Genomic DNA, 22,616 nt, shown 5'->3' on the forward strand with positions numbered 1-22,616 from the left:
TCCCCCCCTGGCTCCCTGCGTGTGGTCCTGCTCCGTGCATCATCCTGTGTCCCCCTGGCTCCCTGTATGTAGCATTGTGTCCCCCCTGGCTCCCTGCGTGTAGCACTGCTCCCTGCGTAAAGCTGCCCCCGGATCCTCCATAGATCCTCTTCGTTTTACTGGTCTGCTTTTGCCCGCACATATTAGATTTCTTTCAAAAAGGCAAAAATGGGTTTGCCAATGTTAATTTGTGCTTTCTAGGATTAGAAAGTACTACTCAAACAAGACCCCGATTATTAGTCTCTGCAGGGTCAAAATAATGAAACTACACCTTGCCTCCTCCATATTAAGGCCTTGTTGATACTTTCATCGCTTAATGAGGATTTTGTTATGAATTTCGCCCTGAAATCCACAAAAATTTGCTAACAATCTGCACCCATTGCATGGGCATAGTGTTTTCAGCGAACATCGCTCTCGTGCAACTGCAGAAGAAAATCAAATCTGCTCCTTTTCAAAATAACACATGGAAATAACTTTGAGTTGTGGATGTTACTTCTGTGCAAAGGTGTCTTGTGATCAAATTTGGATATTAGAGGATTTTGTTTTTGGGATAATGCTTTGGTTTAGAAAGTCATAATTTCCAGGATCCATTGCGCTTCTTTTGTGCAATATCTGAAATGTTTCTTGTTTTGTGGTCTATCTTGCGGACGCTCGGTTAGCGGAGGATTTGTTGTGGACTTTGTTGCCCGTTTCACCTGGTGCATTGATAAGATTTGGTACAATCTCCTGCACTTATACTGTGCGCACAACCTGAAATATAAGGTGATGGTCCCTAGTGACGCCATGTATGAGTCAGTGGTCTATGGACTCGTCCCTGGATGTCCGCCAGACATCCATCCTGCCTCTGGAAGGGACAGCCATGCCTCCAGACCATCTGCTCCTGGAAATCTGAAGACTTGTCCTCCTGTGAATAAGACAATGGAGCGAGTGCTGGTGCTACACTTCATGAGCACCTGACAAAGCCTTTCTTTCCAACTGACGGAAATATGGCACTTTGCTCAGAAATGTAACGGATTATTGGGACTTCAATCTATTGGGGGTGATGGCTGGAGTTGGCCTTTTACGGTAGCGTTGATGCTGATCATTGCTTTCCAAAATGTAAGAATTCACGGCGTGCTGCCGATCTGAGAATACACAGGATGTCCTGAATGTGCCGTAGAGTCGGCCATCGCTCGTGCACTGCGACATTGCGGCAGATTTGCCGTGCAATGGGGAAGGTCCCAGTTTGCACCCCTAGGGCTTCAGGCGCTCTGTATGGTCACGTCATATGGTAGAGGGGCTCTTATGATGTCCTCTCACAATCGATGGCTGTCAGGGAATCCGTCTTGGCCATGGCATGTGCCGTGCACTCTACTATGATCTCTGTAGGGCAGCGTTACAATTCTGAGGCTACTTTGTTTTGGCCGACTTGTGGGGTGACCTTCATGGCCGATGTCGTGATGGTTCTCCTTTTGCACACAATGGTTAATCCGCCAAACTGGACGCCATCCAGTCCGCTGGCTCTATAATGGTTAGCTCCGTTTCTTTGCAATGTTTACCCCCATCATGCCACACAATCAATTATTTTCTCTTTTTGATGGGGTGTTTTAAATGGTCGGTAGGAGGTTCTCTAATCTAGGGGGACAGCAGCCTGTGGCCCACCAGCTATGGAGAAACTACAGCTCCCAGCATGCTAAAGTTGTGGATTCCTGCTTGGATAAATCCAATAAATGCTTAATCGTTTATATTGGATCATATTGCTCACTTTATGGGCATACGTAGTAAAAGGGAAGTGTGGCCCCTGACAAGCCATCAACAGCAAACTTGACAGTTTTAGGGTGACCAGGTTCACAATGTAACGTGTATGGGCCTCCAGACACTCCCCAACAGCAGGCGGATGACCAAGGATCAGGCATATTGATTTTCAACATGCCCTATACCTTTGTTCCCAAGTAAAGGTACCTTCACACGAAGCGACGCTGCAGCGATAGCGACAACGATGTCGATCGCTGCAGCGTCGCTGTTTGGTCGCTGGAGAGCTGTCACACAGACCGCTCTCCAGCGATCAACTATGCCGAGGTCCCCTGGTAACCAGGGTAAACATCGGGTAACTAAGCGCAGGGCCGCGCTTAGTAACCCGATGTTTACCCTGGTTACCAGCGTAAAATCTAAAAAAAACAAACAGCACATACTTACATTCACGTCCCCCTGCGTCCACTTCCTGACTGACTGAGCGCCGTACAGTGAGAGCAGAGCGGTGACGTCACCGCTGTGCTGCTTTCACTTTCACTTTGCGGCGCTGAGTCAGAGGAGGAAGCAGACTGCAGGGGACGCAATGTGAGTATGTGCTGTTTGTTTTTTTTACATTTTACGCTAGTAACCAGGGTAAACATCGGGTAACTAAGCGCGGCCCTGCGCTTAGTTACCCGATGTTTACCCTGGTTACCAGCGTAAAATATCGCTGGTATCGTTGCTTTTGCTTTCAAACACAACGATACACAGCGATCGGACGACCAAATAAAGTTCTGGACTTTATTCAGCGACCAGCGACATCACAGCAGGATCCTGATCGCTGCTGCGTGTCAAACGAAACGATATCGCTAGCGAGGACGCTGCAACGTCACGGATTGCTAGCGATATCGTTATAATGTCGTTTCGTGTGAAGGTACCTTTAGATAAGCGCCGCCAGAGGTGTTTTAACAGTTGCATACTCTCCTCTCTCCATTAAAAACATATGCATACTCCGCCAAACAAAGCGTGCATGTGTATGATGGTGTCGGGAGGAATAGCGGATGGTTATTAAAGGTGTCTGGACAGTGAGATGGATGGGATGGCAAAGACTCTGACCGTATAAACTTCCTTACTTGTGATTTAAAATATGGTTTACTTTCATTGCTCTTTAATACCGGGCAGTGATCTTTCCTAATGCTAATTTTTTTTTTCTTCTGCTTCTTGTGTTAGTGCAAGATTAAAGTCATATAAAAAGTCCAATGGTAGAGTATAGGATGTTATGCATAAGGGTAAAATTAATAGTAATAATAATAAAATTCTGCAGGTGATAAACATGCTATTTCAATCTTTTATTGCTGGTCCTTTGGTGTACATGAATGCTGGGATTCTGCAACTTTTTATTTTTTTATTTTACATGCATTCTTTTTCAGGCTCCTATAATATATGGAATAATGTTATATTTATTATTTGTTTAAATTATATATAAATAGCTACTTTATGACCCCCAAACCCTCCCCCCCCCCCCCCCCCAGTATTACTTGTCCCAGTGCAGAAGTCTTGGGGGTCACTTCTTCCTGATCAGAGACAGGTCATATGTGTTTTCTTTAGGTTGTAGATCAGGCCTCGGCTTTGTTTCTCCTCATCTCTTCCCCTTTAAGATTTGTCAGTGCAGCAGTTCAGGGGTTAATGCCCTGTGGTTCAGAATAGGGCAAGCAGCAGTGTGGAGGACCCTGAGCAGATGCATGGGGAGGGGGTGGGGAAGGGCAGTATTTGCATAACTGATTAAGGCCTTCAGGGGGATTACTTGGAAAAAAAAGGGGGGAAGGGTTTTGGTGGTGACACAATGGATGCTACAAAGGATGGGAGATACTCTGCATTCCCCTATAATGCCCTTTATTGTCAGGAATTTCTTCCAGGACTGATCCCATGGGCAGGGTAAATCTGTGCCCTGCAGATAAGTGTGTATGTATGTATGTAGCATATACATATGTGTGTGTGTAATATATTATATTTTATATATATATATATATATATATATATATATATATATATATATATATATATATATATATATATATATATAATTTTTTTTCTATATTATCTATATATATATATATATATATATATATATATATATATATATATATATATATATATATATATATATATATATATATATATATATATAATTTTTTTTTCCCAATGCAAACATCCTGTTATGTTGGCGGTGATGAGGTTAACAGCGGCGTGCTCGTTGCTGTTTCCTTGGATACGACTCTGTAATGTGCAGGTGACCCACTGGTCGCAGGAGTCTCCTGACTTTTTGACGTTCTCTTGCTGATGCTTTATCCTACAGAATTTCTGGCATCTTAAGTATTCGTGTTGCTGTGAATGGCACCTCTCAATCCCCCCTTCCCTAACCTGAGGATCTTCTCGCCCCCCCCCCCCCCCCCCCCCATTTTTTTCTTAACCCTCCCCAGACCTACATTTCTTAACTTTTTATACTCTGTACACTATCTTATGAAATCGATAGTTTTAGCAAAATACGGTATATACAATACATAAATTGTATCCACACATTGTTTAAAAAATAAAACTGCCTGCAGTGTAAAGCATGGTGGACAGAGTAGCGGCCTGAGAGAGGGGTGCAGATTTCTCGCTGGTGGTTGGTGTTGGTACTCGGTTCTTGGTAGCTTTTGGGAGGGGGAGCACATAATGACGAAGGTAGAGACGTTTGCTGACGCGTTTCACATGGTCATTTGCGCTGCAGCCCCAGCGAGCCATCCTTGTATATTTTGCTCCTGTTGTAATGAGTGCGAGCTCTGCTGTCCGGTAAGAGCGGCGCCCCTGCTTAGCATATTGTGCCTGATTGATGGCTGCCAGGCTGGAACAGATGCCCCCGCGCCCCCCTGACGCGCCCCAGGACACCCTGTAGTCCATAATAATAGGAGACATGGGAACAAAGAGCGGCCGGCCGATCTGTGAGTCTGATGTCTATTCTCTTCACACCTGCCTTGTTTACTTGTACCCACCGCCAGGCACAGATCTGCAGATACCATTTTTTTTTTGTTTCTTGAATTTTTCAGCACAAAAAAAGTGTCCAACTTGGTTAACGAGAAGAAAAGGCCTTCATTTATTTTTGAGGGTTAACCCTCTTTTTTGCCTAATAGTTACACGGCTGCCAATGTTGAACCCACTGTTTTAATGTGGTCGAACTTAAATTAGATAAAGCCCCAAATCTTGATAACTTGGAACAATAGTGTGTTAGAGGAATTAAACTATTTTGGGTGTCCATGCTTATTTGACGCTTGTCTCCAAAAAAAAAGAAAAAAAAATTGATCTTCCCACCATCCCCAACCCATCAGACCTGTTTTATCTCCTGAGGTGTGGTCCACGGCGAAACTTCAAAACTGGCCATTCAACTTTGGATAATAAATCAACTGAGCGGAAAAGAAAGAAGTTACAAACTCTTATCATAGCGGGCTCGCTGACTGATGCTCAGTTAACTTGTTCTGCAGCCTGAAAGAAGCAGATCTCTCCCCCATACACAGTAACGTTCGGTTCACCTGAGACTCCTCTTGATGGCGGCTTACTGCACAGCCAAATAGTTGCCGTAAAAATTCAGAAGACCGGAAATATTTCTCTATCCTGACTTCATGTTTCAGGGGAAGAGGAAGAGTAGGGAGACCTCCACACAAATTAACTTGGCATATTGAGGGGTCTTTACACCGTTTGTCCTCAGTCAGTTGAAATACTCCCCGCGTCTCACACGCCACATGACTGTCCGGAGAAATAGCTGTCAAGCTAAGCTAGCATTCTGCTGAGAGCTATTGACAGTGTATGGCCGCCTTAAAGGGGGGTCTTCATGACTCGGCTTATCAGATACTTAAGGCCTACTGTTGTTCTGTCCGCCTTTACAATCAATAAAAGTTTACAAAGATGATGATTCAATAAACCAATATGGCTGCACTTCCTGTTGTTACTCTGATAAAAAAACAAAAATGGCCGCTCCAGCTGAATAGAAAAACACCAAAATCTCTGAAAGTAAAAGTAACCTAGTGGCAAAACTTTGCCCTTCCCTCTTCCTTAGGGTGTACTAATAAATGGCCATGTTTATGGTTTGTGTGGAAATCCACTTTAAACACGCCATAGTAGATATTGGGGAGGGGGGGGGGGGCGTCCGACTGTTTGGCCTGATATCAGGTGACTTTCTAGTGGCCGCCTTCTGCTATGAGAACAGCAGGTGTGACAGTTCTCGCCGACTGAAGATGATGTGATTACTTTAATTAGATAAGAGACTTAGCGGGATTCCAATTAAACCTACCTGACTGCACCGCCAGCTAAACCTGTCAGCTGCCATTAGGTCATCGGAGGCAGCAGACAGTGCCCGCTCGGAGAGTCATGCCCATCTTCTGATGTGTGGCTGTGCAGCTTAGTACAGCGCCCCCATGCGTGCTCCTTAGGAGGCACCACACTGTATACCTTCAGCTGATCAGTATTAATCGGTACCAGTGCAGGAATCCCTGTAATGTAAGGCAGGATGTAACAAGAGGCTAATGGGCTCTTCAGCATGGAGGGTACTTGACAAATGCAGGTTATTTTCCATGATAAATCAGGGTGTTGTAATGCAAAAGAGAGTGGGCCGGGCGGCATGTATATAGCATTATTGCCCCCAGTGTTATGCTGATTGCTGCTCTTTCATGGCATTGTGATATTGGGGCTGATCTCATGCTGTGCCTGACCCCAAGATCTGGTACAACAGCGCCCTCTGCTGGCAGAAGGATGGAATCACTGTTTGTTTTTTGTCTTCTGCAGTTTATAACTTCATTCTGGACAGCTGCTCCCATAGTCTCCGTCTGTACCAAAAGTGAAGGGCGTCTTGTATACTGGGAACCAAACCGCTGCAGCCAATCATAATTGGCTGTGGTTGGGTGACTTTCATAATCATATAGGAGGTCATCAATTCCAGTGACTGAGAGGTGGGGGGAATTCAAGGAGTCAGCAATGGTTGTTTATTTTTTTTTGTCTTGCTTTTTTGATCATTCCCTTCTCTTAAGAAAATGATGAAAACAAAAAATATAATAATCCTCCTGCTTTCCAATCTAGGATGTTCAGGTACTTCCTATATTAGGGGTGGGTTTATGGATCGAGTACTGATCGCTGTTTAGCCATGTAATATCTGGCAGTGGCACATAAATGGTTCCAATATGCACGTGCCAATGTTTGGGTGCCCATTGTCTGCTGAACGCCCCCGTCATGGCCATCTTTGTATCCCCATGAATGTAGGAGTGTTTTTTTTTTTTTTTTTTTTTTATACTTTACAGTGCAATACTGAGGTATTTCGGTGTGTGTTTATATAGTATAAGGGATCAGATGGTTGCAGGTTCAAGATATCAAAGAGGCCCCCATCAAATAAGTGAATAATAATAATAAATGTAAAAAATAATAGTTTGAATTTGTCCCTTTTTCGCAGTAAAAAAAAATTTGTATGCATGTTGGTATTGCCACATCTGTAAAAGTCTGTTGTATAGAAATTTAAAAAAGAATTAAACCATACAGTAAATGCTGTATTGGGGTGGAAAAAAAGCCGTAAGTATTTAGTAATTTTTCACCTCCCAATAAATGGGCAATCAAAACATCGACTGTAACCTAAAAAAGTTATGAATAAATAAATAAAAAATGGTTGTGGGTCTCAAAAAGTGGCAACACAAAGCAAGTTTTCTTTTTTAAGCTAAAATAAAAAAAAAAAAGTTTCATATCGCTACAGTCCTATTGCCTTAGAGAATTATGTTGCTTTTTTTAATTTTTTTTTTTTTTTTTTAAATCGAATGCTGAAACCAATGGTGAAAATAATACCGGTAATAATAATAATAATAATAATAAAAAAAAGACACCGGCAATAAAATATTTAATAATAATAATAATAACGGTAATACCGGTAATAAATAAAAAAATATATATACCGGCAATAATAAAAATACCTGCAATAAAATATTATTATTATTATTATTATTATTATTATTATTTATTTTTCTATAAATGGGAAAGCAAAGCGTACGTGACTTCAGTCAAGGCCGGAACTTATTGTCATGGGAAATCATGGCCATCATATAAGTGGCTGTATGAGACAATGAAAAGTATTGCTGGCTGGGACACTGGGATACAGGCCGCCTGTAAGCCGGGGACTCGCAGGTTCGTAGTTGCATGGATAACCTGTAAATGACAGCTGCGGTCCCCGGAGGACAGAGGAGGTCGTGCCTGCAGTCCGGAAAAGTAGATTGATTTAGAGGGGCGTTTCATATCAACCTGAAAAAGAAAATGTTTTGGTGGAACTGCCGTAATTTTTTTTTTGCATTTTGTATGGTCCTAAAGTCAGAAAATGAACTTTGCAGTGTGATAACTTGTGGCCGCACTACAGATGCTGAGACGTGTGGTTGTTACGGCCATCTGACTATATACAGGTGCACTGGTTGATTCTGTGTTATGCAGCACGTTTTTTCTCTTTATTTAGGGGTAATTTATAGTCTTATAGCTTTTTAAGGTTAGTGTAATCTGTTATCAGCCATTTGTCAGATGAGGGTCTGACTGTAGAATCTTTAGTAACATGGACTTGTAAAGTTTGTGGTCCAAGCACACACCAGGGTACAGTATTAAGTTGAGATCCATGCTGGGCCTTGTAGTTCCCCAGTAGCTGTATAACCACGTGTTGCTTACCTCTGTTTTTCCTCTCTTCCGCAGAGCGCAGCAGCCGCCCCGAGCCCAGTGCTTGGTAACATTCCTCCAAACGATGGCATGCCGGGAGGGCCGATTCCCCCTGGATTTTTCCAGGTACGCTCCTTTTTACGGTTTTCCGTTCGGGCGAGCGTTCCGCAGCAGCTTCATCCTTTCCAGCAGGAACGCAGTCTTGTGCAGCAGCCAGATCTCCGATTAGTGGGCGTACAGGTGCCGAGGCGTCCTTCCTCTGCTGCTAATTATGGGACCCGCTAATCAGCAGGAATTATCAGTGGCATTAATGTTTAGCAAAGCTGTTAAACAAATGCTTGCAAAATGGCTAATTAATTTCTCTTAATTAAGGCAACTGCTGGTGGTAACTAGCCGTGCCTTCTCTGGCAGAGGGTTCACGGGACGAGCTTCTGCTCACGGAGCATCACAGCTGCAGAGTCTGCTCCACAGAGAGCGGAGGGATGTCGCCGCTATGATACGGCGCGCGCTCTGCTCCATCTGCACACACCAAGCCGAAAAATATCAAAGCTAGAGAAAGCGCGCCAAGAGCTTTTATCAACGATTAGCAAGGGGCGCTGCAGTGCCAGTCACTAAGACGCTGTTTTGTCTTCAGCAGGGGCCACCTGGTTCACAGCCATCGCCCCATGCACAGCCACCTCCTCACAACCCAAACATGATGGGTCCTCACAGTCAGGTAAGTCATTTCATGCCACGGCTCATGAACAACAGCGCCACCAATATGCGTAGTCTGCGTCAGGTATTACAGCTCAAATCGCTCATTAAGCTGCAAATGTAATGTGGCTGCTTTCATTCTGAAATGGTGCAACCTCTGACCATGGGTTGTGTCTGGAATTGCATTTATTTAAATGAAGCTAATCTGCAATAATTTTCTCAACCCAGGATTAGGGTTCGTGCTTCCATGGTTTTTTTTTTTTTTCTGTAATTTTTTAAAGTGCAGTAATGGTCCATCTAGGGGGAAGGGTGGTGGTATAGCCATAGGAGGTGCAGAGGTAGCAGTGGAGGGATGGTGGTATAGCCATAGGAGGTGCAGAGGTGGCCATGGAGAGGTGGTGGTGGTATAGCCATAGGAGGTGCAGAGGTAGCAGTGGAGGGGTGGTGGTATATCCATAGGAGGTGCAGAGGTGGCCGTGGAGGGGTGGTGATATATCCATAGGAGGTGCAGAGGTAGCAGTGGAGGGGTGGTGGTATAGCCATAGGAGGTGCAGAGGTGGCCATGGAGAGGTGGTGGTGGTATAGCCATAGGAGGTGCAGAGGTAGCAGTGGAGGGGTGGTGATATATCCATAGGAGGTGCAGAGGTGGCTGTGGAGGGGTGGTGATATATCCATAGGAGGTGCAGAGGTAGCAGTGGAGGGGTGGTGATATATCCATAGGAGGTGCAGAGGTAGCAGTAGAGGGGTGGTGGTATATCCATAGGAGGTGCAGAGGTGGCCGTGGAGGGGTGGTATAGCCACAGGAGGTGCAGAGGTAGCAGTGGAGGGGTGGTGGTGGTATATCCATAGGAGGTGCAGAGGTAGCCGTGGAGGGGTGGTATAGCCACAGGAGGTGCAGAGGTAGCAGTGGAGGGGTGGTGGTGGTATATCCATAGGAGGTGCAGAGGTAGCCGTGGAGGGGTGGTATAGCCATAGGAGGTGCAGAGGTAGCAGTGGAGGGGTGGTGGTGGTATAGCCATAGGAGGTGCAGAGGTAGCAGTGGAGGGGTGGTGGTGGTATAGCCATAGGAGGTGCAGAGGTAGCAGTGGAGGGGTGGTGGTGGTATAGCCATAGGAGGTGCAGAGGTAGCAGTGGAGGGGTGGTGGTGGTATAGCCATAGGAGGTGCAGAGGTAGCAGTGGAGGGGTAGTGGTGGTATATCCATAGGAGGTGCAGAGGTAGCCGTGGAGGGGTGGTGGTATATCCATAGGAGATGCAGAGGTAGCTGTGGAGGGGTGGTGGTGGTATAGCCATAGGAAGTGCAGAGGTGGCCGTGGAGGGGTGGTGGTGGTATAGCCATAGGAGGTGCAGAGGTGGCCGTGGAGGGGTGGTGGTGGTATAGCCATAGGAGGTGCAGAGGTAGCAGTGGAGGGGTGGTGGTGGTATATCCATAGGAGGTGCAGAGGTAGCCGTGGAGGGGTGGTGGTGGTGGTATAGCCATAGGAGGTGCAGAGGTGGCCGTGGAGGGGTAGTGGTGGTATAGCCATAGGAGGTGCAGAGGTAGCCGTGGAGGGGTGGTGGTATAGCCATAGGAGGTGCAGAGGTAGCCTTGGACCTGAGGGGGCGCACAGCTTACACTGTGACGTAAAACACTACTATTTTATAATGGTCCTGGGTAAATGGACGTTATGTTGTAGACCTTTTACAGGGGCCCAAATGTTGAGATACGTTTTTGATGAACACTTTTGCATTGATATCTTAAGATACTACAATGTATATTTCCGTCCGCAAACACCAACTGAGCTCTGCCAGATCTGCAATTACTTTGCACATAACTTGTTTTTTTTCCAATACTTTTAATTTCCTATTCCAGCCTTTTATGTCTCCTCGATATGGTGGCGGACCCAGGCCTCATATAAGAATGGCAAGTCAGGTGAGAAAAATAAACTACGTCGTCATTGGCAGCATTTACTGACCTTTTACTGAACCACAATCTCGCTCATAACCGATCATAGGAAAAATTCCCCACTATCATGAGTCCGGACTATTTTTGCAATAATATTGGCAGTGGTTAATGCCACTACTGGTGTCCCTGTGGGACCTATGCTGCCATAAGTCCGTGGTGGGACTGTAGCCTTAATTGTTTTTATGCATTACTGTGGATCTAACAATCCCCTCTTACAGCCTCCAGGGGGCGTCCCAGGATCACAGCCTTTGTTACCAAACTCCATGGATCCAACCCGACAAGGTAACCCTCTGATGAAGCAGAACGCGCCCATTTCACAAGTCACGTGGAGCAGCCTAATAATTAGTTTTTTTATTCTTAAGGACACCCTGGTATGGGAGGACCCATGCAACGGATGAATCCCCCTAGACCAATGGGCCCCATGGGTCCGGGACCTCAGGTGAGCAACTCTGTTACTTTAGCCACTGATTCTTCTGCGTCCATACTTTTATTTTCACCTCCTTTTCAGTTAACAATCGTGCCGCATGCTTCTATACCGGTATATCTGTCATTATCACTGGCATTCCTAACGTGCGGCTTGTGTGCATCATAAAACAAAGATCCGATTGGTACTTATATGCATACCTCCCAACTTTTGAAGATGGGAAAGAGGGACAAAGTTAGCGGCGCACGAAGCGCGCCGCGGCAAATTTTAGGCCACGCCTCTGACCACACCCATTCATAATTAGTCACACCCATATCCACGTCCCAACTACACCCATTTAGCACTGCTGATCACACTGTTTCATATACAATAGTTATAAACAAAAAAATATGGCCACACAGTGCTCCATACTGTATAATGACCGCACATGACGCTCCATGCTGTATAATGGCCACACATGACGCTCCATACTGTATAATGGCCACACATGACGCTCCATACTGTATAATGGCCACACATGACGCTCCATACTGTATAATGGCCACACATGACGCTCCATACTGTATAATGGCCACACATGACGCTCCATACTGTATAATGGCCGCACATGACGCTCCATACTGTATAATGACCGCACATGATGCTCCATACTGTATAATGACCGCACATGATGCTCCATACTGTATAATGACCGCACATGATGCTCCATACTGTATAATGACCGCACATGATGCCCCATACCGTATAATGGCCGCACATGATGCTCCATACTGTATAATGACTGCACATGATGCTCCAGACCGTATAATGACCACACATGATGCCCCATACTGTATAATGGCCACACATGACGCTCCATACTGTATAATGGCCACACATGATGCTCCATACTGTATAATGACCGCACATGATGCTCCGTATTGTATATTGACCGCACATGATGCTGCATACTGTATACTGGCTGCACATGATGCTCCATATTGTATAATGACTGCACATGATGCCCCATACTGTATAATGGCCACACATGACGCTCCATACTGTATAATGACCGCACATGATGCTCCATACTGTATAATGGCCGCACATGATGCTCCATACTGTATAATGACCGCACATGATGCTCCATACTGTATAATGGCCGCACATGATGCTCCATACTGTATAATGACCGCACATGATGCTCCGTATTGTATATTGACCGCACATGATGCTGCATACTGTATACTGGCTGCACATGATGCTCCATATTGTATAATGACTGCACATGATGCTCCATACTGTATAATGGCCGCACATGATGCTCCATACTGTATAATGACCGCACATGATGCCCCATACTGTATAATTGCCACACATGACGCTCCATACTGTATAATGACCGCACATGATGCCCCATACTGTATAATTGCCACACATGACGCTCCATACTGTATAATGACGGCATGCATACCGTATAATGGCCCCACATGATGCTCCATACCGTATAATGGCCGCACATGACGCTCCATACTGTATAATGACCGCACATGATGCTCCATACTGTATGATGACCACACATGATGCTCCATACTGTATGCTGGGTGCACATGATGCTTCATACTGTATAATGACCACACATGATGCTCCATACTGTATAATGACCGCACATGATGCTGCATACTGTATAATGACCGCACATGATGCTCCATACTGTATAATGGCCACAGTTCTCCATACTGTATAATGACATACAGGCACGCAGCTCACACACACACGCTCACACACATGCACACGCACACAGCTCACACACACGGCCCACACACACGCAGCACACACACAGCTCACACACGCACGCAGCTCACACACATGCAGCATCACACACACAGTATCACACATACACACGCAGCATCACAAACGCAGCTCACAAACACATGCAGCTTTGACACAAATGCATCACATACGCAGCCTTCACACACACACCCATCACACACACACGCAGTCATCACACACACACACGCAGTCATCACACACACACACGCAGCCATCACACACACACACACACACACGCAGCCATCACACACACACACGCAGCCATCACACACACACACACCCAGCCATCACACACACGCAGCCATCACACACACACACCCAGCCATCACACACACACACCCAGCCATCACACACACACACACCCAGCCATCACACACACCCAGCCATCACACACACACACGCAGCCATCACACACACACACACACGCAGCCATCACACACACACACGCAGCCATCACACACACACACACGCAGCCATCACACACACGCAGCCATCACACACACACACCCAGCCATCACACACACACACACCCAGCCATCACACACACACACACACCCAGCCATCACACACACACCCAGCCATCACACACACAGTGACCCAGCCATCACACACACACACCCACAGCCAGGTTGGCACTAGGAGGGTGCTGGCTGGCACTGTTAGAGGTGTTACAGTGCTACCTGTGGATGGAGAGGTGCATGGACACACTGCACTATCTGGTTTGCAGGCTTCTCCCTGCCGCCCCTTATCCGCCATACACAATGCATGCCGGTGTGTGCCGGTAATGATGACCGCCTCCCTCCCCCTCACACGCCGCTGCCGCCTCCGAGTGACACAAGGACCAGACTCTGCGCCTCAGCATCGGGTACCACAGATTCCCGCGCATGCGCGTTGCGGTGCGTGGTGGGGGAGACACCAGGCTGGAGTCGGCGCCGCGCACGCAGCTGGTCCCTCCTTCCCCGATCTCCTGGCCCAGATTTACTAAACAAAGGCTGCAGAGTGTGATCATGCCGGCCGCTTACGTCACTGACCCCGCCCGGAGTGCGGGACTAGTCCTAATCGTCTCTACGTCCCGGAAGTGGGCGGGGCTTCACCGGCGGCCGCAAATTCGGGATTTTAAATGCCCGAAGCGGGACAGCGGGACCCCGGTGCCAAAGCGGGACTGTCCCGCTGAAATCGGGACGGTTGGGAGGTATGCTTATATGTATTTTTGCAAAATGAAACCTGTCCGATCTTGATTCTCTGATCATAATTACCAATGCAAGTCTATGGGTCAGTGAAAAAAATCAGATGGCGTCCATATTCTGCACGTTTGGATAGGAGAAAGTTTAGAAACCTCCATTTATTCCTTTCCCCCATACAAGAAAAAATGGTGACATTTTAACAATGACAATGAAAAACAAACAAACTGGTAAAACCTGGACTTTTTTTTTCTTTTGCATATGAGAAAAAAAATTCACTGGTGACTGAATGAGCCCTTATACTTTAGTGGATTGGTCTGGAATAATTCAGAAATGTGTCCTTTGGTTCAGTATAGCACATGTGTCACTACACCCAATCCACAGTTATTAGAAAGCTTACCCCACAAAACACGTGCATGGATAGGTCCTAACCGTCCGACCTTTGCTGGCCCCACTGATCTGCCCCATTATTTAAGCGATTGGCTGGGGATCTCAGGATGAGGATTTGCACCCATTAAAGTTTTTGATATGTAGCTAGAAATCATCAACCTTTATCTTAAGTTAAGAATACCTTTTTAGAGGGGCATGTACGCGTGTATTTTGACCTAAAAAAAAAAAAAAAAATCATCCCAGTTTTCAATAAAACTTTGGCTCTGAATTCTGATGGGTTTTCCTGCTCATTGCTGGTTGCAGAATGAGTAATCTGAGAACCTGTCAGTGAGCTAGATGTGACCATTTGCTTCCCTGCACATTACTGGCTGCACAATGTTTGTTTGTGGTTTTTTTTGTGGTTTTTTTTTTGATGACTTGCCAAGCATTGGAACATTTTAACCAGTTCCGGACCTGGCCATTTACATCTGTTTGCATTCTCCCCCCCCCCCCCCCCATAAAAAGCGGTGTAAAGAGCTGTAAAATTGTTACTCATTTGGATAGTCCAAAAATGTTAGCATCTTTTTCGTGATCCATTTGGTTTTATTTTAATTTCACACTTTTTTTTTTGCCTACACAAGGGGATATTGGTGGTGAAATAAGGGAAATGTGTCTTGTTTCACATTTATCTGATTTTTTTTTTTTTTTTTTTTTTTTTTACCACAAACTACATTTTAATGTGTTCTGTGACCATTTTTATATATTGGGCATGTGTTTTTTTTTTTTCTCCTTTCCCTGACGAGAGCAGTGCTAACTATTTGTATTGACCAGTATTCTTTTTTTTTTTTTTTTTTTTAACGTACCATTTTATTTTTCATTTATTTCACGCATTGTCTCCTACCCCTATGAGGTTATAAAAGACCTTTTGGGGATAATTTCAACATTTTTATTTTTTGCCCAATTTCCCCTGTAACCGGTATATTGGCCCCAGTTGCTGTAGAAATTCAGCCTCGCACCGGTATATCAGAGCTGACTGGGTCTCTTAGGCCATAACAGCTCCTGCCTGTGATCACCAAACTGATGAGTCTGGGGGAGAAAGTGCCGTCAGCACCTTCTCTTACTGTATACACAGCGACTGGGAAGGTGGAGGTGGTAATAAACCCTGTCTGCCTTCTCTATGGGGCGCTCAGATGTGTCCCATACACTTTAAGACTTGGTTACAGCCGTACATGTTGATTAAAGGATACGAATAATCGACGAACCCCTCTGATCATGGACGTGGGTTCCTCGCCTCCCAATGCCTGAAGTCGTTAGTGCCTCGGGTTCTGCAGCGCTTATGGCTGGATCAATGGAAGCATTAATCATGTCCTGTGTCGACTAATTATGATAATGATCAGGCTTCTGTTTGCTTCATCTGCAGCAGAATTCGGTAGATGTGCGATTACTGGACGGCATGTTATTCTGTGGGACTAACCCTCTTGTTTTTCTTCTCTTCCATTTCTTTCCGGATGATCCCCCCCGTTACCGTAGTCTGATCCTTGGTTATCATTGCAGAATTATGGAAGCGGGATGAGGCCACCACCCAATTCATTAGGGCCTGGCATGAGCATGTAAGAGGGCGTTTCACGGGAGCGGTAGGGGGTGATGTATAGTTTGTTGAAAATAATGGATTGATTTCTTTTAGGGGTCCTGGTGCGGGGAGGCCGTGGCCAAATCCAAATAGTGCAAATTCGGTAAGTCTAGCTTACTGGAGCAGAGGTTTTTTATTTTTTTTGATTTTTGTTTTGATTTTTAAACTTTTATTAATTTTTTTTTTTTTTTTTTTAATTCCACTTTTAATTTTTAGACTTTGGGGGGGCATTTACACCCCCCATTTTTTTGAAGTCCTTGTTTCCGACCATGGATCCCATTAAACATTTATTGTGTAAACCTACCACATAGGGCAACCCTTATTACGTGCAATGATTTGTATATCATTTTATTTCTTAGCAGATTCCCTATTCGTCGTCATCGCCTGGCACATATGTGGTAAGTACTAGAAACTCTGACTTATGAAATTAGGATGTGGCACATTTACTATAGCGGTAAAACAAAAATTCCTATCAAAAGGTAAAGCAGTTGTTTAGAAAATTAATTTTACAAATATTGATTGCATGGCTTGTATCTTCACAGGGCCCACCTGGTGGCGGAGGACCCCCCGGAACGCCCATCATGCCCAGTCCTGCAGGTATGTATGATGCTTGTGATATACGGCTATTTATTATAATAAATATTTGTATAGAATATATCAAACACATTTTTTTTTATTTATATTTAATTTTATTGTATTATATATTTTTTATGAATTTGGCAATAATCTCCGTATAAAAGGAATGCATGAAAATATTTTATTTTAATCTTTGTTTTATAGAATCCACAAACTCAAGTGACAATATATACACAATGATAAATCCTGGTCCGCCCACAGGGAACCGCTCAAATGTAAGTGAATCGGACTGCCATAATAGTGGTCATCACCCTGTGGCTGTCCAGATGCTGCAAAACTACAACTCCCAGCATGCCCTGGCAGCCCCAGGCTGAGAGATCCTTTTCGAATAGCTGACAAAGGTTGGAAACTACTTCCATTATAACCTATTTTTCATGTGTTACGGTCTATTACAAGCTGTGAGATTTCATTGAACTTAGTCAGTCCCTGCCATCTTATTGCACACTTTGACCAGGCCATGAAGATCCTGTATCAATAGTGAAAAATACTTGGAAGTACTACAACTCCTCAAATTCTCATGCAACATATGATGCTCGATTTCTCCTTCAGTTGCAGGCAGGTGGGGCGGCTGCCTGCATTTTATAAAAGGGTCTTTATACTCATGAGAAGTCCCCTTTATATGTCAGGAAGATCTTAAAAAAAAAAAAAAAAAAAATGAACTCAATACCAGTATAAAAAGACGGAAATTAAATTGGTCGACTCTCTGAAAGCGGAGAAACTAAAGGTTTCATAAATGCATTTTGTTTTTTTTGTTTTTTGCTCAGTTCCCAATGGGACCAGGCTCAGATGGACCTATGGGAGGAATGGGTGGTATGGAGCCTCATCATATGAACGGGTCATTAGGTAAGTGATCTGAGAGTGTATATGTAATATTGGCCGTTGGTTATTAAAATTGATTTATACTCCATTCATACCCTAATATAATATAATTTTCTGTTTGTTTTTTTTTTTGTTAGGATCTGGAGATATGGACGGACTCCCTAAGGTGAGGCATCACACATACTAACTATATCCTAACAGGGGAAATCAGTGACTGGGGTGTAGAGTAAAAATAAAATCTGATTGCCCTCCTACCAAAGTTTCCTGGTCCCCTCAGTCCTGTGGAGGAGCTCAGATATTAGCACTTTAGGGTTCGTCTCTGCCTGACTCTCTTGGTCTCAATTTAGGGATTCTCCTGACCTTTGATGTTTTTTTTTTTTTCTTCGTTTGCACATGGAATTAGTGGATGATCAGCGCCGGTCTTGGCTTTTACTTAAAGGGTTATAGCACACTGTATTGGTCTCCTGGCCGACTTTTTAATAAGTAAATTGTAAAGTTGAAAGTTTGCAATATTACCAATTTAACAAGTTGAGGTTTATCCCTCAAGTTTTCTTAAGCAAATACGATTATTTGGTCTAATCAAAGGAGGCATGAGTATAAACCGCTGTGCGGACGTATCAAACCTTCGCTATATACAGCCAGAGGAAAGCCCGCTATGGGCCTGTACATCTTATCGAGGATACTAAACATGTTAATTGAACCCCCACAAAAATATAAGCCACCGGCATATTATTTAGCAGCCAAAAGTACATTCCATCTAGTAGTTTATATAAAACTAATGCAAAAAAAGTTTTGGGGAAAAAACAAACGTAAAAGCTTATTTAGTAACGTGCAAAATTTAACATGGAGGTAATATTTGGACCAGTGAATGTCTTGTATAAATAGTTGTAATAGTGTCACCCTATGAAATACAGCTATAGATTGTGATTATGTTCTTTTGTCTTCCAGAATTCCCCAAATAACATAAGTGGCATTAGTAACCCTCCTGGGACACCGCGAGATGACGGAGAGTTAGGAGGAAACTTTCTTCATTCCTTCCAAAATGACAATGTGAGTCGTTTTACTTTATTCACATCCCCGTATTTTTTTTTCTTTCTACGTGGTTGATGGTTGTAAAATGTTCAGGTTCATTTGTATGAACTGACTGGCGGCACTGAACGACCGCCGATCTGCAGCTTCTTTATTATCCCGTTTACAAAGGCAGACTGCTCAATCTGTCATTTTTCTTGGCAGCGGAGGACAATGAGCTGCTGAGAACGATTATTTTGTGCAGCACAAAAGATAATTTCACTCTACGAACGAGTGTTTTGCTCATACATCGGTAGCCTGTATTATACTGCAGGGTTAAAGTAATGAACTCCACTTGTCTAAATCGGGACTCGCCAGAGATCATTTGACCGCCCATGGTGATTGCTGAAGAAATAAATGTTGCCGATTGAAATTAATATAAAATACATGGTCCTGCCTACCAAAATTAATGTATGCATGTGTGCCCTAGAAAGGTATATGGATGAGACAGCACCTTCTAGATTTGTGGTGTCAGACCTGTGCTCTTTTACACAACACCCCACTGTGCAGGAAACTGCAGCTGGCCCTGACCACTTGAAACCAGTGGTGTGCCCCCTTCATTTTCCAGGTTGGGACAAATCCGAGAGGTTAAAGGAGTTGTCCAGGTTCGGTTCAAGACTAGTGAATCCTCACAGTACGATTTTTCAGGATTTTCTGATGCCAGGAGCAGGCAGGTGTGTGACCACAAGTATGCAATTTCCATACATATGGTCACATGCCAACTAGACCTGTGCTGCAAGTGTATTGAGAGGGCATGGATCCGACTAGTCAGGATGTGGCCGGAAGTATGTAAATTGCCTACTTGCGGTCACATGATCTTTGCCTGTTCCCTGCGTCAAGAGCATCCTGACCGTGTGCACATAAAGTGACTGCAGAATTGAGCCCCAAGGTGGAAATTCCATGCATGATCCTTTTGCTTTCAGGGAAGATCAGTTGCAGTGGGGCTTTTACCTGTCTCCCCATTGAAAACCTAATCGCTGTGTTGGGGACGAATGAAGCTCCCAGTTAAAAGTTCTGCCGCCCGTTCTCATTTGTGTGGTCAGCTATAGTCCCACGTTCGTGGTGATTATCACATGTGTAACCCCCGTGTTTCATTCTTTCAGTACTCTCCCAGCATGACTATGAGTGTGTGACGACGGAGACAATACTCAACTCAGCTGCTGCTCGGAAGAATCCCGGTGATTGGAGAAGAGAATTGTCTGGAGTTGCGGAAATGACGAGAACGGCTCCTTCAGTTTGGTTTCATGTAATAAAAAGCCAAGACTTTTTATTCCATCAAACACAGTACAAAAAACTGTCACGATGAGAAAATCCTGCTCAGAGGATGTATATCTGTACAGAAAACTTTCTTTTTTTAATTTTTATTTTTTCCAAGAGGAGACTTTGCGTTATAAAACCTGATTGCTGTGTCCTTCCCCCCCCCCCCCCCCAAATGTTCTATGTCTGTGACGTGATATCCAGGAGAATAGCTGAAATAGGAAACTTCATGTCCTTTTAGTTTTTAGCTTTTTATTTTATTTTTTAACGAACTGAGAATCTCAGATGCCCACTTCCCTCCAAAGAGTTTTTTTTTTTTCTTGTCTCATGCACCTCCCAGGAAAAAAAAAAAGTTCTCCACTGTGCAGAAATTCTGCTCGGACCTGCACCCTTCTTTACCTCATACAATACAACACTTGATATTTGTTTTTAAACACCTAAGACTCTTTATTTTTTAAGTCTACAAGAGCGATAATTAACTAGAAACTTCTAGAATCCAGAGGAAGAACTGGGAAAAGGATGTTTTATAGGATTGCAAAGCCTGCAATGTACAGGTTTGTGGCACTGGTCTTCAGCGAGGTGGCACTGGTGGAGGAAGTGGGCAGCAAAGACATCCCTGCCAGGCTGCCATCTGCATAACCACTGCCTGGTCTGGCTTCCATCATCATCAACGTCGCCCTAGAACATGTTCCGCTGATATACAACACTGTATTTTAATTTTTTTATATATATTTTCAGACTGAAAGGAGAAACTTTTTTTTTTTATAAAACAGCTACACTCTGGTTTTGCTTGTTTGCGTATTAAAAGGGACAGTCCGTGTAAGCTGTTTGGTTGAGTTTCTGATCAAATTATCATGTGTTCCAGGGTTTTTTGTAAATCTTATTTTTTTTTTTTTCTCATTTTATTTGCCAGGAGTAACTGACGGAGGGAACATTAGCCGCTCCTCTCAGGACATTGTTACAAAAAAAATTCCTTGTGTATTCAAAAATAAAAAAAAGGGATAGTTAAATTATTGTCTCTTGATATGGGACAGCTTGGAATGATATGGTTAATTTTTCCGCCTCCATGCTGTAATAAATTTAATAAATTGAAACAAATGTCTAGTGGTTTATTTTTCTCCTTCGCCTCATTGGGGACACAGACCGTGCATTGGGGGACACAGACCATGGGTGTATGCTGCTGACACTAAGTTAACACAAAAAAGTTAGCTCCTCTGCAGTATTCACCCTCCTGCTGGCTCCCAGAGAACCAGTTCTTGCTTAGTTCTGTAGGAGGCACACGGACGGGTCTGCTATTCAGACCCAAAACTCATTATTTTATTTTTTACAATGGACAAAGGGGCGATGGATCCTTTGAAGGCTCCGATCTCCCCGAACCATCAACAGGCGAGCACGGAGAGTGTCGCTTCTCCGTATCCTCTCCTGCGACGTGGGATGCCACTGCCTGAGCTGATTCTTAGGGGCGACAGGTCCCTTAAAGGGCACCGATCTCCCCACACCTTCAACGGACAAGCACATGGAGTGTCATCTCCACGTATCCTTTTCTGCAGCCAGGCCTATTGCCGGACATTCAGCCCTGCCCCATCCTAGGGGATTAACCTCTTGGATGTACAGAGGCCCACCTCGTGGCGTCCGAGCAGTCCCCACTGCACCACCACTGTCAAAACGAATGGTACAAGGAGGCGGATGGTCCCTCTCCACCTCACTCCTAAAGGTATGGTGGATTATTTTACCCCTTATCCCTGCACTGTCCAAACCAGCAGCAGCACAGGAGGACCTGCAGCATGCTGCCTTACCTGCCAACCGGCAGCTTCTCCGGGTAAGTGCTGGGGCTGGAGGCCTCCTCTCAGGCAGTCTGGGGCAATGCTGGGTAAGGGGGCCATCCTCATTGCAGGGGCATGCATCGGCACCGCAAACTTAGTCCCTGGCTTTGGCCCTGTTGTAGGCCGCAACCACAACTCCGCCCATGCTATGATGCGAAGCAGAGGCTGTGTCGACCGGTCCTGACGCTTCTCGCACAGCAAAAGAAGCGCCTCTCAAATCTCGGCCATCTTTCTCCCCCCCCCCGCAGACCGTCTCAGCACTATCTGCCATCAAGACGGAGGCAGCAGGTGTTGTGCAGGGTCCACACAGTCAAAGTAAAGCAGAAGGAGCGGGGACACAGACCTGGGTAAGGGAGCGCTGCATTTTACAGACTGAATCTCTCCATGATCCTCCTCCCTGCTGTAAACCCTTCTTTTATTCAGTCGCCATGACAGCACAACGAGAGAGGGGATCCGCCCTTCAGGGACAGGAAACCTCAGGCATAAAAGGGCGGCACCTCACTCCCCCG

The 22,616-nt window shown here is 44.9% G+C and overlaps 1 protein-coding gene across 7 annotated transcripts in view; it reads left to right on the top strand.

Annotated features, from left to right (window-relative positions):
• SSBP3 (single stranded DNA binding protein 3) overlaps nt 1–21,382 on the top strand; it is a 41,398-nt gene extending 20,016 nt beyond the window's left edge. The window contains exons 5-18 of one of the 7 annotated variants that reach the window (XM_077277120.1): nt 8,488–8,577; nt 9,086–9,166; nt 10,996–11,055; nt 11,307–11,370; nt 11,451–11,527; nt 16,405–16,484; nt 16,559–16,607; nt 16,864–16,902; nt 17,047–17,101; nt 17,285–17,355; nt 17,905–17,983; nt 18,097–18,125; nt 18,908–19,009; nt 20,131–21,382. In XM_077277120.1, coding sequence (XP_077133235.1) covers nt 8,488–8,577; nt 9,086–9,166; nt 10,996–11,055; nt 11,307–11,370; nt 11,451–11,527; nt 16,405–16,484; nt 16,559–16,607; nt 16,864–16,902; nt 17,047–17,101; nt 17,285–17,355; nt 17,905–17,983; nt 18,097–18,125; nt 18,908–19,009; nt 20,131–20,160 — 906 coding nt within the window. In that variant the 3' untranslated portion in view covers nt 20,161–21,382. The remainder of the gene's footprint in view (nt 1–8,487; nt 8,578–9,085; nt 9,167–10,995; nt 11,056–11,306; nt 11,371–11,450; nt 11,528–16,404; nt 16,485–16,558; nt 16,608–16,863; nt 16,903–17,046; nt 17,102–17,284; nt 17,356–17,904; nt 17,984–18,096; nt 18,126–18,907; nt 19,010–20,130) is intronic. The other 6 variants (XM_077277114.1, XM_077277116.1, XM_077277117.1 and 3 more) reach the window with 6 other exon arrangements.
• Nucleotides 21,383–22,616: the final 1,234 nt, after the last annotated feature.

The sequence above is a fragment of the Ranitomeya variabilis genome, chromosome 8 (genome assembly GCF_051348905.1).
Source record: "Ranitomeya variabilis isolate aRanVar5 chromosome 8, aRanVar5.hap1, whole genome shotgun sequence".
Taxonomy (NCBI): Eukaryota; Metazoa; Chordata; class Amphibia; order Anura; family Dendrobatidae; genus Ranitomeya; species Ranitomeya variabilis.